The sequence below is a fragment of the Chlamydomonas reinhardtii genome, chromosome 13, assembly GCF_000002595.2.
Source record: "Chlamydomonas reinhardtii strain CC-503 cw92 mt+ chromosome 13, whole genome shotgun sequence".
NCBI lineage: Eukaryota > Viridiplantae > Chlorophyta > Chlorophyceae > Chlamydomonadales > Chlamydomonadaceae > Chlamydomonas > Chlamydomonas reinhardtii.
The window spans coordinates 116298-133395 of NC_057016.1; the positions used below are offsets into that span (position 1 = coordinate 116298).

At 64.7% G+C, this 17098-nt stretch overlaps 3 protein-coding genes across 3 annotated transcripts; 2 read left to right on the top strand and 1 right to left on the bottom strand.

Moving 5' to 3' along the window:
• Nucleotides 1–28: 28 nt before the first annotated feature.
• Nucleotides 29–11130, top strand: CHLRE_13g562800v5 (uncharacterized protein). The gene is made up of 22 exons (XM_043069205.1): nt 29–368; nt 1185–1266; nt 1797–1876; nt 2133–2254; nt 2490–2746; nt 3152–3303; nt 3752–3796; nt 4003–4139; nt 4473–4545; nt 4900–4998; nt 5336–5500; nt 5747–5865; nt 6126–6277; nt 6681–6811; nt 7125–7251; nt 7686–8048; nt 8401–8558; nt 8890–8972; nt 9239–9302; nt 9514–9825; nt 10004–10084; nt 10452–11130. The coding sequence occupies exons 1-22, from the start codon at nt 315–317 to the stop codon at nt 10593–10595; spliced, it is 3000 nt and encodes a 999-aa protein (XP_042917180.1). The 5' UTR covers nt 29–314; the 3' UTR covers nt 10596–11130.
• A 388-nt stretch (nt 11131–11518) lies between these two features.
• Nucleotides 11519–14938, bottom strand: CHLRE_13g562850v5 (uncharacterized protein). The gene is made up of 6 exons (XM_001693605.2): nt 14817–14938; nt 14682–14749; nt 14466–14617; nt 13993–14199; nt 13112–13297; nt 11519–12694 (listed from the first exon to the last, which is right to left on the bottom strand). Exons 1-6 carry the CDS (start codon nt 14858–14860, stop codon nt 12551–12553), a joined length of 801 nt encoding a protein of 266 aa, XP_001693657.1. The 5' UTR covers nt 14861–14938; the 3' UTR covers nt 11519–12550.
• Nucleotides 14939–15098: 160 nt separating this feature from the next.
• On the top strand, nt 15099–17054 carry CHLRE_13g562900v5 (uncharacterized protein). The gene is made up of 4 exons (XM_001693351.2): nt 15099–15375; nt 15571–15719; nt 16000–16064; nt 16372–17054. Exons 1-4 carry the CDS (start codon nt 15234–15236, stop codon nt 16442–16444), a joined length of 429 nt encoding a protein of 142 aa, XP_001693403.1. The 5' UTR covers nt 15099–15233; the 3' UTR covers nt 16445–17054.
• Nucleotides 17055–17098: the final 44 nt, after the last annotated feature.

Here is a 17098-nt window from a genome sequence, read left to right on the forward strand (position 1 = left end):
CATGCCGCTACCGCAGCTTGCACACGACCTAGTTGTTAAACATGCTATCGCCTGTTAATGCTGTAATTGCGCCTATGCGTTCCGGGGGTCCTAGAAAGTCCTCTGTGCGCTGCAAATACCCGTTCCTCAACCCGAAGAGCCTCTTTGCAAAGCCAAGACATTGTGATCATTTGTAGCCTTATGTTATGATATACCATATACGAGTTAAGGCTTCAAGTTTCAGGTCCGAGAGGCAGCGGCATTTACAGACATGTGGGGAGCGTAGCACATAACAGAGGCACGGAGCTGAGGCGTCGTCGAGAATGGCGACGAACATGGATGAAGAAGTCAATGTTCAGCAGCTGAAGCTGCTGAAACGCATCTTCGAGGTGCGGGGGCTTGGCGACGGGCCAGGTCTCAGCCGTGAACCCCAGGAGACTAGGGGGCACGGCATTGGGGTCCAATGGAGGGGCGAGACCTACAGGGTGGCATGCGGGGGGAACCTTTTCAGGGTCTTGGGCATCTGATCGACGCCACACGCACGGCTGCCTGCACACGGTTTTCTTCCGGATGTACGTCCAAAACTCCAAACCCACCTTCACTTGAAGCACACGGTTTTGGACTGATGGCTGTTCCGGTCAATCCAATAGGAGCTCAATCAGCAAACCAGCCAGAGTACTAAACCAGCAAGTGTATCCCAGTGTCATCATGTGGTCAGCGTCAACGAGCGCAGGGTTGGGGTGGGGTGGGGTGGGGCGGGGGGCGGGCCAGGCAGGAGTCAACAGCAGCGAGCGGCAGGGTTTTCCCCGGGCACCATGCCATCGCGTGGGGTGCGGCTACAGACCCCGGTGTGAGCAGTGGCTCGCATGCATTGGTGGTGACGGCGGTGGTGGTGGTGGTGGTGGTGGGATGGTGGGTATGTTGGTTCGCACACGCCGTACGTCCAACTGGGGCGGTGCCAGGTCGACAGGGGCCGTTGCCGGGAGCTGGCGGGGCCACCCGTGGGTGTGCAGTTGCCGCAGGCCGTGTCCTCAGTCGGACCCCCACATGCCACACCGCACATCCCACATTTCCATGCCATACATCACCCTCGTCATCATGCACACGCGCTCCACTCCACCCCTGCACCTGTGCACCCCTCAACCGCTCAACCCTCAACCTCCACCCCACCCCACCCCACCCCACCCCACGGCCACCCCTCACAGGAGGCGGACGAGGACGGCAGTGGCGAGCTGGACATTGACGAGTTCTGCGACAAGCTGGGCCCCTACCTGGGGGACGTAGTGGGTGGGTAGGAGGGAGGGGCCAGGGGGGGAGGGGCCGGGTGGGCGGTGTTAATGTGGACAGCGAAAGAGGAGTGGTGGCGTGTGGGCGGCGGGAGGCTACGGTATGAAGGGGGGGCGTGGCGTGGCGTGCCTATCTGGCGTGTGGTGGGCTGCACTACGCTGGGCCGCCCTGGCACTGAGAGGGGCGCCGGCACCAACGCGGCAACAGCGGCGCCAGTGCTGCCCCAGGACCGCACTGCCCTGCACACTGCATACTGCATACTGCACTGCTGCCACCCCCCAGCTGCTGTGCTGTTTCTGCCCGGGCTCTGACGGCGGAGGTGGCGGGAGCGGCCCGTCCGCCGGGTGGGCTCCTCGGGAAGGCAGCCACATGCGACAGGCGGCTGCCGGTGACACGGGACGCGTGCCGCTGCCACTGCTCACACACCCTCGCCCCAACACCCAGGTCTTCCCCAACACGCATGCCTCTCCCCCCTATGCACATACACACACACGCCGACACGTGCGCCCCCTCCCCCTCGCCGCCCGCAGGCTACCCTCTCAAGACGCGTGAGGACGTGCGGCAGTTGTTCATGAAGATTGATGCGGATGCGGGAGGCACCGTGGACTGGGTGAGAGGGGCGGTGGGGGCTGTAAGCGCCAGCCCAAGCTGAACGGGGGGGAGGGGGACAGGAGGGGGGCGAGGGGAGAGGCCGCTGGGAGAGATTTGGGGAGCGCGTGATTTGCTGGTGTGTCCGGTGCCCTCGCTTTGTCGCTTGTACAGCAGCCGGCCTGACATGCGCCCTTTCGCGTGCCGATCCTGTACACGGTACGGTACGCCCTCTTATTTCCACCCCAATCCCTCCACCCCCTCCACCCCACCCCCAGGACGAGTTCACCAACTTCATGTTCCTGCAGCGGGCCGAGATGGCGGGCGAGACGGCGGCGGAGAACTGGCGGCTGTTCCCGCAGGACTTCCGGGACCGCAACGACACCTCCGTCGCACACAAGCGAGTGGGGGGAGGGGAGGGGGAGGCGGCGGGGGCTACAGCGAGCGGACATACACAGCAGCGCAGTGGAAGCCCGGTGTGCGGTTGCGGCTTTTACACTTGCATTTACAGCTGACAGGCACCCATTCACCCGTTTGCAAACCCCTTTCCCACCCCTTCTTAAAATCTTTGGGATTGGATTAAGCTACCCCTCCCCATTTGCATTTACCCCCCCCCCCCCGCCTCCGCCGCGCAGGGGCCTGGTGGACCGCATCCTGTACGTGGACTTCCTGGACAAGTACGTGACGGCGGGGCGCGACGGCACCTTCCGCCTGTGGAACGGCGGCGACTGCAGGCACTTCAAGACGCTCAGCATCAACAGCAGCTGGATCACGGACGGCATCTTCATGCCGCGCACCCGCAAGCTGGTGTTCACCAGCGCCGACAGAGCCATCTCCTACTACGACGCCAACCGCGGCTCCTTCGAGCTCACGGGCCGCATATCAGCCTCAGGTGAGGGAGGGGGCGAGGTTGGTGGCGCCTGTTCTAACACCGGCCCCGTGTGCGGCGCCCCTGCATGCCTGCCCGCCTGCCTGCCCACCTGCCCGCCTGCCTGCCTGCACCCCCCAGCAGCACACACCACCGCCACGGCGCCACCCCACCAACCCGTCATCTTTTCATGTGCCCTCGCGTCTCCGGTTTCTTATTGGGAATGGTGCACACAAGCCCCCACCTCCCCTAACCCCCTTGGTGACTTGGGATTAGAATACCTACAACTCTCCCCCACCTCGCGCTGGCTTGGTCTTGATTCAGTTTGGTTTGGGTTCACTACCCCCTCCCCCGCTTTCCCAACCATCTTTGCAACCGCCCGTGCCCCTGGCCCTCCCTCATCGCTTCCCTCCCCCCCGCGACCCTCAGGCTCCATGGGCGTGCCCCAGTGCATGACGCTGGTGACCAACGACGCGGGCGAGCAGCTGGTGTACGGCGACAGCAAGGGCGCGGTGGTGATGCTGCTGTGCGGCAGCCGGGAGTGGCCGCCGCGGGACCTCATCAGCACAGACGAACACCAGGTGGGGGGCTTGGGGGGTCTGGGTGGGGGCTGAGGTGGGCTGAGGGGTGGAGCGGTATTGCTTCCCGAACACAACATCACCAAGAGGCGGCCTGTGGAGGGGGGTTTGTAGATACCAACCCAAACTAAAACGACCCCAATGCAATAGAGCGAGGAGGAGAGCGTGGGGGAGGGGGCAGCCACCTGCGTACGCCTTCGCAATGTCGCTGCGGGGTGGTGGTGAGCGGCGACTGTGAGGACTGCGAGCCCACTCCCCCGCCCGGCACTCACCTGTGGTAGACCCAAACGCCTCGCGTTGTTGACCCAAACTTGGCTCAATGAAGGACTAGCTAATTGGCTTCAAAACGTATTACCACGAGGCACTACTCCCGCGCTCCCTCACTTGTGCCCCACCCTCTCGCCCCCTCCCCCTCCTCCTCCTCCCTCCCTCGCATCCTCCCTCCCCTCAGGACTACATCTACATTCACCAGGACCACACCGACTGGGTCAGCCAGGTGCGTGAGCGGGGGCAGGCGTGGGCAGGTGCGTGTGTGTTTGTAGGTGTGCTACTCACGCCTGACCCAGGATAGACACCCGTAGGGCACCCAAACGCGTTGCCCGCCCTGCCCCCTCCTCCCCCTCCTCCCCCTCCTCCCCCTCCTCCTCCTGAGCTTCCTCCCACTCCTCCCCCTCCTCCCCCTGCTGCTGCTGCTGCCCGCAGCTCAAGTGGGTGCCTGAGATCGGTCTGGTGAGCTCCAGCCTGGACAGCTCCATCAAGGTGTACGACTTCGTGCGCGAGCGGGTCATCAACACATGCACACACCACGTCAAGGCGGTGCACGGATTCGTGTGGTGCAGGTGGGCGGGCCGGGCGGGGGGGGGACAGGGTGGCGGAGAGCATACTGGGGTAGCATGTGTGCCCGAGCCCAACGAAATAGGTCCCAGTCCCAGTCCCAGGGCAAGGGCAAGCTATGAGGAGGAGAGGGGCATGCGGATGGTGGGGTTGTAGACACCAGCCCAAACTAAAGCGAGCCCATTAAGGGTGGATTCCACCAAGCATGCTTGCGCACTTACCCTAGGCCCTTTGCTTGCAAGCCAAAGTCGCTCTTCTCACTCCGGCCCCCCTGCCTGTCCCCTGCCCCTCGCTCCCCCGCTCCCTCGCTCCCTGCTCCCCCCCCTCCCCGCCGCCAGGGCCTACTCCATGTTTGCCAGCTGCGGCCAGGAGCGCGACGTGGTGCTGTGGCAGGGCAACACCATGCGCAAGGTGTGTGGGTGGGGGGGTGGGGGTGGGCGGCTGGGGGAAAGGGGGGGTGGGGTGGGGTGAGGGTGGGCATGGGGGGAGTGCAAGAGGAGCCAGCCACCCGAGCCGGGCGAGTGGGTCCCAAGGGAAGGTGTGGGGGCGTCGCCCATTCACCTCACCCGCTCAGCAGCTAGCAGCACGCAACCCACGTGTCCACCCGCCATTCACAACCCCCCCCCCCCCACACACACACACACCTGTTCCCCAAGGTGTTGGTGCTCGCCCATTTCCCTCAGCAGCTAGCAGCACGCAACCCACGTATCTACTATCTATTGTCCAAACCACACACCCCTGTTCTTCCACCCCTGTCCCCTGCAGGTGGGCGACCTGACCGGCCACACCGCCAGTGTGACCCAGATAGCACTGGACGAGCGGCTCAACCACGTGTTCACTCTGGCGGCGGACAAGGTCATCAAGGTGGGCGGGTGGGCGGGTGGGCGGTGGGCGGGTGGGTGGATGGGTGGGGCTGCGTGAAAGGTGTGTGTAGGTATGTGTGTGCGTGTGCGTCCTGTGTGTGTTTCAGGAAAGCACAAGGGATAAGGGTCGACACTGTGCATGCGTGCGTGTGTGTGTGTGGGTGGGTGGGTTTGGGTGTAGGGGTGTGCACAAAAACAATTGCTCCAACAAGCCCCTCCCAACCTGCAACGCCGCCATTCCCACCCACCCCGCGTGTGAGGGCCCCCTAACCCTCCTGCTTCCCTGTGACTGGCCCCCATTGGCATGCTGCGCACACTCCCCCACCTCCACCCCCCAGGTGTGGGACCTGCGCAACCACAAGTGCCTGCAGACCCTGACGGAGGACGACTGGCGCCGCCCCGAGGAAGCCAAGCCCAACTGCCTCTTCTACGACGCCGCGCACCGCCGCTGCCTCACCGGCGTCAACAAGCCCTACGTGTGGGTGCACAAGATGGTGGCGCAGGTGAGGGCGGGGGCAGGTGGCGGGCGGGTAGGAGGGTGGGCGGATGGGCGGGCTGGAGGTCCGGTATGTGAGCCGCTGAAGTGTTTGACGGGAAGTTCATTTTCATATTTTTGTTTGTTCAGCGTCCACCCCCCCTTGTCCTTTCCCCCGTAATACCCACTCCACACGCGTCCCACTCCCCAATACCGACTCCCACTCCCCCATCACACCCCGCCCCCGCCCCCCCCCCCACCCCCACCCCCCCAGGACCGCACTGGCCACATGGAGCCGGTCAAGGCCGCGCTGTACAACAGTGTGTTCGGGGTGGTGGTCACGGCGGACGAGGGAGGCACCGTGTGCGTGTGGAACACAGCCAACGGCCAGAGGTGAGGCGGGGGGGGGGGGGCGTGTGGGTTTGTGCCGTAGGTAGGGGTCCAGCCGTGACCAGCTCTAGGAACACGGCAGCTGCGCTCCCCTCCCACATCCGTCCGAGTCCTTTCCCCCGCCCCCGCTACTTTGCCAAACCCTGAAACCCCACTCCCCACTCCCCACTCCCAACTCCCAACTGCCCCCTGCCCGCTCCTCCTGCCCCCACTCCCCCTGCCCCCACTCCCCCTGCCCCACCCCCACCGCCGCCTGCCTGCAGGGAGGGCCGCTTCACTCGTGCGCACGGCGACGCCCGGCTGACCGCCGCCTGCTTCGACCACAACGAGCGGCGGCTGCTGACGGCGGCGGGGGACGGCTCCGTGCGCATGACCAACTTCAACAACGGCTCCCTACTGAGGCAGTACCAACACGGTGGGGCGGGGCGGGGTGGGTGGCGGAGTGGGTGGCGGGGTGGGTGGCGGGGTGGGCGGCGGGGTGGGCGGCGGCGGCAGCAGTGTGTATGGCTGCGGGCAGCTGCGTGTGAATGCTGACGGACGGGGCGCAGTTGATAATGGGAGTCGGCGGTAGGTGATTGATGGGAAATTGCAGCTGCGTTGTCCTTATGGCCGTTGCCTGCATTCCGTATTGCTCCGGTGCTCCGGTTTCCTCATAACACACACACATGTTTTCCTTGTGCTCTTTTTCACACACACATACACACACACACGCGCCACCGGTAATTGTTAGGTATCCGTAAGTAACTCCGGCGCCGTCTGGCGGGCTTTGTTTTGTTGTTCATCATCACACGCCCGCCCGCCCCCTGCCTCCCCTGCAGACGAGGAGCCGCTGGAGGTGTCTGTGGTGGTGTACGCGGCGGACGAGAAGCGCAACGCCGACGCCGTGTATGCGGCGGGGTGGAACTGCAAGGTGTTCGTGTGGGACGACGCAGACACAGTCAGCGGAGTGGTGAGGCCCCAGGGAGTGTGTGTGTTGGGGGGGGGGGGCTGGAGGGCGGAGCGGAGGGGGGAGGTATGTGTGCGAGCCCAGGGTGAGAGAGCATGGGCCGGGCGCACCAGTTCCCTGCGCCGCACCAGGTCCCTCTGCCGCACGAATTCCCGACACCGCGCCACTTCTTTCTCGCTCCTCTTTCCCTCCTCCTTCCCTTCCTCCCTTCCTCCCTTCCTCCCTTCCTCCCTTCCTCCCTTCCTCCCTCCCTTGCGCTCTCTCTTCCTCCCGCCCGCTCCCCACTCTCTCGCCCCTCCCTCCCCCCCTCCTGCAGGTGGACGAGTACCGCACCTTCGAGGGCCACCGCGAGGACGTGACCGCCATGGCCGCACTCAAGGAGCGGCAGCTGCTGGCCACTGGCGACTACGAAGGACGCATCAACGTCTTCCACCTGTTCACGGGTAGGGGGGGTTAACATTGAACCAATCCCGTAAGGAAACAGTCGCGCTGCAAGGAGAATTGCAGGGGGTAGGGTGTGTGTGGCGGGGTGGAGCAGGTGGTGGAGGGGTGGAGCGGGTGTGGGCGTATGGAGGTGGAGTGGAGGGGTGGCGGGGTGGAGGGGTGGGGCAGTGGAGGGGTGGTGGAGGGGCGGAGCGGGTGAGGACGTGGTTGCGGGGTGGAGGGGTGGAGGGGTGGAGGGGCGGCACGCGGCAGGCACGTGCGGGGTGCCTGTGCAGGGGTGCTGCCTGCGCCAGGTCCGAGCACGTGGGCCCGGCCGTCCGGAGCTGGCTAGTCGGCCCTCTGGTGTGTGTGTGTTACCTCCCCCCCGCCCTGGCCCCTGCTCCCGCCCCAACCCCCCCCCCCCCCCTCCCTGCTCTCCCCCTCACCTCCCCAGGCGAGAAGCGCACCTCGCTGTTCCACCGCTCTGAGCGCTACGAGTCGTCGGTGGAGAAGCTGTGCTGGGTCCTGCCGCCGCCCGCACTGCACGGGGGAGCAGCGGGGGCGGGGGCGGGTGCGGCAGCCAGGGTGGCACGAGGGGCCGCAGGAGCGGGGGCCGGGGCCGGGGCGGCGGGTGGGCGGGTGGCGGTGGGCACTCCGGACTCCGGGTACGGGTCGCTGAGCGGCACTGCCAATGGCGGCGGCGGCAACGGCGGCGCGCCCGGCTCTGCGGCTGGCGGCGGGCGGCCGGGCTGCCCCTGCCTGCTCATCTCGTTTGGCGGCGACGGCTTGATGCGGGTGTGGCTCATCGGCGCTACAGGTGGGAGCGCGCACGTGTGTGTATTTGCGTATGTATGTGTGTGTGGGGGGGAGGGGGTTGTAAATACCAGCCCAAACTAAACCAAATATAGCTCAACTAATGGAGAACAGGCCGAGGCGTTAGGGTGGGGGTAAGGTTTTGTAGGGCATTCCCGTATCTGAGTGCTGTCAGGGGGGGCATGTAGCTAGGTGTGATTATGCCTGTCCTGGTGCGTCCAACAGGACCCAGCGCTCCTCCCTCCCCCAGCCCCCAGCTCCCTGCCCCGCCAACCTCCTCCACACGCACCCGCCCTCCCCCTGTACGCACGTGTCTTGCTGCCCCCTCCCGCCCTCCCGCCCCCCCTCCCCCCCAGGCAAGCTGCTGGCCACGCTGCCCGCCGCCCAGGGCCGGCTGGACGTGGTGTCTGCCGCCGCCGCCTCGCCCGAGCACGACCACCTGGTGGCGGGCGACACGGCCGGCCACCTGCGCGTGTGGGACCTGCGGGCGGGGGTGGACGTCAGCAGCATGCAGGTGGGGGCGGGGGGGCGGAGTGTTGGGAGGGAGAGGGGAGGGAGAGGGGGAGAGGGGGAGCGGAGGGGGGGGGTCACCAATGTCTGTAAGCGATAGGTAGCTGCTTATATAAGGCGGGGGCACGTGTGTGAGAGTTGGGGAGGGGCTGGCGCAGTCGCTGTGAAGCGGTCGGGCCGAGAGGTCTGAGGGTGCGTGCCTACACCCTCGGATGCATGGGGACGTCATCCTGACACGTCGTTGCGGACCTGCTCCCCTTTCAGAAGCCTCCCGCCCCCCCCTTCCTCGCCAGCTATCCCCCCCCCCCTCACATGCACACACCCGCCCGCCTCAGGCCTGCCGCGACTCGTTCAAGCCGCGGGCGCACTGGCTGGCGCACGGGGCCGGCATCAACAGCGTGGCCATCGTGCCGGAGCGGTGAGGGGATGGGGGGAGGGGATGTGGGGGAGGGGGGCGGAGGTGGCGAGGGCAGCTGGCTGAGTGGTGCTGGGGCAGCTGACTCCCCCTTGAGTGCGCGACACACACGGGTCCATCAGGGGCTAGGGGCCACGTGCCACACGCACCCGACCTGCCGACGCCTGCCCCCACACCCCCACTGGCTTGTGGGGACACGTGCTCCTACCCCCCGCATAGGTCCTCCCCTCACCCCTCACCCCTCACACCCACCCTCCGCCCCCCTACAGCGGCATCATCGTGGCCGCCTCCAAGGACTGCAACGCCTCGCTGTGGGACCTGGATGGGTGCCTGGTGAGCGTGTGCGCGTGTTTGGGTTGAGTATGTCGGGGAGGGGGGGGGCATTTACCAGACCAATCTAAACCAAACCAAGCCAGGCTCGGAGGAACTCAACCTGTGGACGAGGCAGCGCTCACACACCTACAGATGCGGGGAATAGAAATGTCATAGGTCCGCCTTTCAACCCGCCCCCTCCCTCCCCCTGCCCCCCGCCCTCCGGCCCCAGGTGGGTATCCTGGGCGAGCACAGCTGGACCCTGGACAAGCGCAAGACCTGGGTGGACCCGCGCGGGGAGGCGCGCAAGCCGCCGCTGGCCGAGAACGCCAACCTCTACCTGGCGTCCGCGTCGGCGGCGGAGGCAGGCGGCGAGGCGGGCGAGGAGGGCCAGGCGGCAGGCGGCGTGCAGGGGGAGGGGTCGCGGCGTGACGCGGTCGGCGAGGTGGGCGAGGGCGCAGCGGTGCTGGCGGCTGCGGCTGCGGGCGAGGAGGAGGTGGCGCGCGACTACAGCGCCATGCAGCGGGCGGCGCTCAAGCTGGAGGTGGGTGGGAGGAGGGGGGGCCGGGTGGGCGGGTGCACAGGGTGTGTGTGTGTGTGTGTGTGTGTGTGTGTGCGTGTGTATGTGTGTTTATGTGTTTGTTGTGTGGGTGTGGGGACACGTCACTGACCGCCTGTATCGGCCCCCTGGCGCCACCCGCACACCCCTTCCCCCCGTGCAGGAGAAGAAGGTGCGGCAGCGGGAGGCGGAGCGCGCCCTGCCGCTGGGCACCCACTCGCTGCTGCGGGTGCACAAGCTGCAGGTGGGGGTGGGGGTGGGGGTAGGGGTGGGTGGGGTGGAATGAATGGGTGTTGTACTGGGGGTTTGACAACTTGGTTTGAGGCCGTGCTGGCTTCATCGCTTGCCAATGTGGGACAAGGGCTGGTCGGCTGGCCGGCGGGGGACCCGGTGCCGCCGGGGTGTGGCTGCGGCGTCAGCGCCAGCCCGCCAGGCCGGCACGTACACGCACGTGCGCGTGCACGTGGGTGTGCCGGCAGCCGGTGTGGCTGTGCGCCCTCACCGCGCCGCAGCCCAGCGCACCAACCCACACCTGCCCCTTCCCCCGTTGGCATTCTAACCCCTCCCTGGCTTCCCTTCCTCCCCTGCCGCCTGTCGCCTGCCGCCTGCAGGAGGTGCCCTCCTCCGCGCGGGAGCTGCTGGGCGCGGACAGCCGCAGCCGCGGCGGCCGGGCCGGCGGTGGAGGCGGTGGAGGCGGGGGCCGGGGCGGAGGCGGGGGCATCCAGTTTGGGTCCCGACTCACAAGCAGCAAGTAGAGAGCGAGTGCATGTGTATTGCGTGTGCGTGGGCAGACGTGTAGGGGGCGACAAGCAAATCTTGCATGTGTGGGGTAAGGCCGCGCGTGCGCGTCGGTGTGATGTGGCGTCATGGGGCGGCGTGCGGGTGTGCCGCAACGTCGCCACCCCGCAGGTGACACCTAGTGCAAGCAAGGGCAGAGGGTGGTGAGAGGCGAGTTCCCGTTGTGATGGCTGCAATCCCGGCCCACAAATCCCACCAGGGTTGCCTAGTACGCGACCCTCTCTCCATAATACGCGTATTAATACAGCGTACTAGGATTTCTAGTACAGTACGTTAAAATACGGTGCATAATACGCTGGGCCAGGAAATCCGGGGGAAAAGCCGATGCAAACACGACACGCGTGCCCGCACCATGCCCGAATCGGTGTGAATTTGGATTTGCGCGGCCATAGTCTTCTAGCGGAATTCCCTTCAACTGACTATACTCATATTTTTATAAGAAAACACAGCTGCAGTGCGGAGAGCAGCCATGGTTCGCGAACTTCGACGGACATCCTTTCCAGCACCCCTCGCGCCCCTCGCCCGCCACGGCGCTGCCACGGCCCACCCCGCTGGTTTCCCCAGTACAGCGTATTTTTCAACGTACTAGCCGACGAGGGCAGCGTACAGTACGTAGTACAGTACGTAGTACATAGTACGCGTACTACGAACTATGCAACCCTGAATCCCACAAGGCTAGGCAGGGCAGGAGTCGCAAGCATGTGCGTGGTTACTTCACCGATGATCGCGCTGGCTGGCTCATAGAGTTCGTAGTCGCCACGCTCCGGGCGCGCGGCCAGGCGAAAGCACCACACAGACGGTATGCGACGCCACCCCGCAGGCGCGCGGTGTGGATGTGCAGCGAGTCAGCTGGTGCGCGGACACGAGACTTGGGCCTAGTACATGATCATTCTTACAAGTTTACATTCCATTACACCGGATCGTTATCCCGGTGGAATGTTTCAACCCGCGTCAACTTCGACGTCAACCCGTATCCGTGCGCACGTAACCCCCGCGCCATCCCGCGAGTGCCATCCCTTGCAATAAAAAATTCGGGCATTCAGGCACATCCCATTCGTCGCGGTCCGATGCACAACACACACGCACCACCAGTACCATAAACACCGGTAAACAGAAACCTGACATTAGCACACTCAGCGCGCAGGTCGAGACACCGCACAGGGGCCTAGCTCCCGCGCAACCCTCCAGCCCATTCTTTGCGTCAGCCTCAGCACGTAACCAGTAACTGCACAAACAGCCTGCTCATGTGAACTTTTGTGCTCAAAAACGGCTCCGGTGTGTGTTGTCGTCTTCTCTGGATTCGAATAAAGGATTCGCCATCCACTCACCTCGCCGGCACCTGCTGCGCCAGCACCATAGCCTCAAGCGCCTCCGCCCAACCTCTCTATCAAACCACATGTGGCAACACGCCGTGCGCTCGGCCCCGCCACCGCCGTGCCACTGCGCACGGTAGGCTGCACGGCCGCGCCACATTGCATTGCCACTTGCATAAAAACTACACTCACTCACGCGCACGCACGACACTGCTACCCTTACTACCACCCCAATGCATGCGTTGCTGATACCGCATGCACCAAGCCCCTGCCCCTTGGCGTCTGTCTGCCTGCACATCACTGCGCGTCCCCGCGGTTACAGACGGGGTAAGACGCACAAAAACGCTACCCAACGCGCAACACATGTGTACAATTAATAATGATGAACCCGACCGGGCACGGCCCCACCACGGACCAATTGCAGCAGCAGCGGCAGCTCCAGCTGCTTTCGCTGGCGCCCTGCCGCATACGCACACATGCATGTGCCGCAGGTGCCGCCGCTTGCCACCGTACCGCGTATCAGCCCCGCGCCCTCGCCAGCGGTCACATCGCCCCCGAGATTGCGACAACAGCCACCCTCCAGCCGAGCGCTGCTGCATTTACGCCTGCACCTGCGCGGGCGAGCTCTCGGTCCCCGCGGCCTTGGCGGCCTTGGCGGCGTCGCGCTCGGCCTGCTTCCGCTTCTCGCGCTCCACGAACTCGCGCATGAGCTCCTTGGCGGCGGCCAGCTTGGACAGCACACCCTGGGGGTTGGGGAAGGAGGATGACAAGGGAGCACGTGGGTGACGATGAGGAGACGTTCTTAGATGAACCAGGTGCGCGGGCAGGGACAGGTTCTTGCTGCGGCTCCGTGCTCACACTCCCGCACTGCCATGCGCTGTTGGGGGCAGCTGACCCAATTCCAGCGCCCCCAGCGCCTCATCCCGCCCCGCCGCCACCTGCTTGACCCCCGAGCCACATCGACTGCTGAGCGTGTGCTGCGTGAGCTGAATGCGTTACATGGGGCGCTCCAGCGATAACCCCGCCTTCATGCGCGCACCCACATCCCTACCCAGCCCCTGTGCCGCCATTCCCAGCCGTACGGAGCAGTCCGTTGCCGCTTCCTGATCTCCCCCCCCCTCCCCCCTGCCGTCCCTTCAGCCTGCCTGCCTGCAGCTCACCTTGTACATGAGCAGGTCCCTGTTGACGGCCTCGGGCTTGACGCCCACCGCCTTGACCAGCTTCTCCAGGGCGGACGGCTCCTTGGCGCCCGACAGCTCCAGCAGCCGGAACAGACCAATGGCCACAAACTTGTTGTAGGAGAAGGCGCCGGCGGCGGAGGCGGAGGAGATGGAGGCCAGAGCCTTCTGCACTCGGGAGGCGGGGACCGGCGAGGCGGGGAGAAAAGGAGGGTCAGGCAATGCTTGCAGCAAGACTGTGGATGTGTTAGGTAAGAATGAGGAGGACGGAGCTGAGGACGGGGGACCGGGGCCCAGCCCCAGGGACGGGCCCGGCTCGACTGGTGCTGTTGGGTGTCCAGGATGCCCTGATGCGCTGGCAGGTGCGCTGACGTGCCAGCTGTCCAACCCAGATCTCATCAGGGTCACGCCGGGCGAACCGCAAACGCCGAGTACGAATGCATCTGACTGCATACGGCTGTGGCGTCGCGCAGTCTGGCTTGGCGATCAGGTTGCGGTCCCCAGGTAGGGGTGCGCTGCGCTCCGGGTGGCGGTTGGTGGTGGCTGGGTCGCGCCATGGCTGGCAGCGGCCCGCCGCGCTGCATTGCACTGCATTGCAACTGCATTGCACTGGTAGCGATTGTCGCCGGCGGCTCCAGCGCAAGAGATGCTGTGGCTGGCTCGCTGCTGAGTCACTGCAGCTGTGCCGGCCCGGCCCTCACCCTGACGTCATGAGCTGCACCAGCGGTGTAATCCAGTGCCGGCGCCGCCCGCCGCTGCGGCACTGGCACGTCCCTGGATACGTGCACTCAACCCCTCGTGGACTGGCTGCAGCCCCTGGCCTGGTGCCCCAAGCCGCGCACACACCCCGCATAAACACGCACCTGCACCTCGTTGCCGTCAGCGTTGGGCGTCAGCGACTCGGGGGTCAGGCCGTTGGCGGCCTGCTCCAGCGCCGAGGCGTCACGCTTGTACTTGTCGGCATCCTCGCCTAGTGCGTCCACGTACGCCTTGAAAATGGCGCCGCGCTCCTCGGCGCTGAGGCTCTCCAGGATCTGCTCATACACGCTAACAAACCCCAGAGCGAAAATCTGCACGCGGGCCGAAATGCACCAATCGATCATCAGGTTAGGCTATTTGGTGCCATACGCAGCTTTTGGGCCCTGCAAATGTAAGGCGTTCGCCCGTCGCAGCCCCCGCATTCGCGATCCTCCCCGGGCCACACGTCTAGCTGAGCCCTCCCGAGCCACCCAAACCCAGTGGAACGCATCTAAATGCACACTGATTCATATATTGATAATATAGGGCCGCCGGAGCCCGATCGCGGTCGATTTCGGGCGATTTCGGGGCTGCTCACCGGGTTGTACTGGTAGTTCTTGCTGTAACGCATGAAGTGCTGCTGCACGAGAAGCTCCTGCAGCACGGTGCTGTAGATGCTGGCTATGGGCTTGTTGTATCCGGAAAGGAACTTGGCCTTGGTCTCAGCCACGGTCGGGGGCTTGAAAGTAGCTGCAGGTGAAGAGAACAGAACTGTTAGCGCGTGATAACCGAGCCTTCCAGCCAAGCGACCTACCCGCCAGGACTGGGGTGGCCACAGCCTTGCGAGCGAGGGAGGACCGGGGAGCCGGGGCAGCCTTGGGCCTGCATTACAAGAAAACCACATTAGCTTTGAATGCTCGAGTGAAGGCTAAGGCCTGCTCTGTCGCACCTGGGGGCCACAGAGGGAGCCACGAAGTGCTTTGCGACCAGCATGTTTGCGAGTAAGACGAGGATAAAGGCTGGCGTGAGGACGAGTGCACAAGCTTGAATGTAATAACACAAGACGTTGGCAGGTGAGGCTCTTATTGTGCTGGGACGACCACACGGCAAGTGAGTGGCCCGGGCGCCCAATCGCGCCTTCAGGCTTGCGTCAGAATGACCCGGCGGGTCCACAAGTATGGTAGCGCCCGAACACGCAAAAATTTGATGCTATAGGAAAAACACACTCATTCTCAAGCGGCAGCACAGCACATGCCTGCCTGGAGTGCAAGCAGCACGAAACCCATTCGGCCAAAACAGTGGTTTCATCGGTTTATAAACGAAAATACAAAGCAACCTGCTTATATTTCACATCCAAGACACCACAATGGCCCTATCCCTCGCAACCCGCCCTTTCGCGAGCTCTGCTTGCACCGCTCGCGTCAGCCGCGCCAGCCGGGTGTCGCGCAGCGTAATGTGTGTCAAGGCACAGCAAACGTCAAAGACGACTAAGATCTCGAAGGATCTCGGTAAGTCGGCAGCGACGCGGTTGCCTAGTTCCGGCAATTTGGGTCTTTATGCAGCCCCGGCGTCTCGTGTCACCGAGTCCGCCTCCATTTCAATTTCCGTACTCCACGATAGCTCAGACCTAGCCGAAGTGCACACCTGGCCAAGGGCTTGGACTGGCCACCTAACTTTCCCGTGCCTGGCCCTGCCTCCTCCAGAGACCGCCCTGCTATCCGCCGCGCTGACTGCGGCCGTGCCCCTGGCCGCGCACGCCGACGAGCCGGTGGCTGCCGCCGCGGCAGCTGTCAGTGAGGGGGCAGGCGGCTTCGGCGCGGGCGAGACGGCCCTGCTGGTGACCCCCGTGGTGGTGAGAGGGGAGCGCGAAGGGGGGACGGGGCCCGTGGGTGGGGTGTCGTGCTGGGTGCGGCTACTGCGACACATTATGCACCGTGCACCACAGGCGTACATTGATACAACACCCCTCAGATGCAATTGTGGTTACCCGCTGCCATTCTTCTCCCGTTAGCACAACTGCGTACCCCCACATCAACCTCTAGCACCCTCACCCTCGGCTGGCTGAGGGCTCAAGGCCAAGCACTCGATTGACTTCCCGCCTGCCCTCCAACTTCCCACCCGTCCACCCGCAGGTGTACGCCGCCTTCTCGGTGTATCGCGAGAAGCTCAACCCGCGCGCCTCCTTCCTGGACTACATGTGCGTGCAGGGGGCGGCCGGGGGGCGTGGGGTAGTTTACTCCCATGAGAAAGAAGCTGGGGTTGTGGCTGAGGGCCGACGGGGGCAGGTATCGGGCCGGTCAGTCAGGGGGGGGACCACAGCTGGGCGCCTTGATGTGGGGCTGGCACGAGGTGAGCCGCTGCACGCACAGCTGCTTGCACGTGTTTGCTGAGCCGGCCGTAATCCTGGCTCCCATCCCTGCTCCCCACACATGTCCCCTTCCCACTGCATGTAACCCCCACACCCTCCCCCTCCACCCCTGCCCTCCCTCTCCCCACCCCTGCAGCTACATCATGGTGTTCCTGGCCATTGTGGCCAATCTGGTGTCCATCGTGGCGTTCAAGACCCGGTTCTTCTAAGCAGCGCCTCACGAGGCCAGGGCAGGAGGGGCGGACTGCAGCCGACCCGTGTTGAGGCTGGCGGCAGCTGTGGGGTGCCGCGCACATGTGCAGCTGCAGTCGCACCGCACGGGAGGCAGCTGGCGCCGTGCGAGGTAATCGGGATGTGCCGGTTGTGACGGGTGGGTCGGACCGCACGTGTACCAGTTTTGTTGAAGGACAGGGGTGCTGGCAGCGGCGCATGGCCACACTGCACCTGGGTTGCAGGGCATTCCGCTGCTCCTTGCCGTGCACTCCGTTGTGTGTGCGTGTGGGCAGCGCATGGTATAGTATACGGCGTTGGGGCGTCCACGCGAGACAGCTGATTACGTGACCCGCCCAGCTTTGAGAGGCGCTGGCGGACTAGTTGAGGCATGCTGAGGAGAACTCAACATCGGACCGGGATTGTGAATTGTTGTATGTGTGTGAGCAACGGATAAAGTCGATGGAAGTAAGTTTGGAGCGTTGCTCGGGTGTTGACGCCGGCAGGGCGGGTGGCTGCAGATTTGGGGGGCTTGGCACGAGTGGTCGATGCCCTGTGATGGATAGAAACTTATACTCCAATCTTTTGTAAATGTAATAAGTGCACTTTTACAAAACAGCACGAGCTCTATGGCGCTCTAGAACAAGACCACA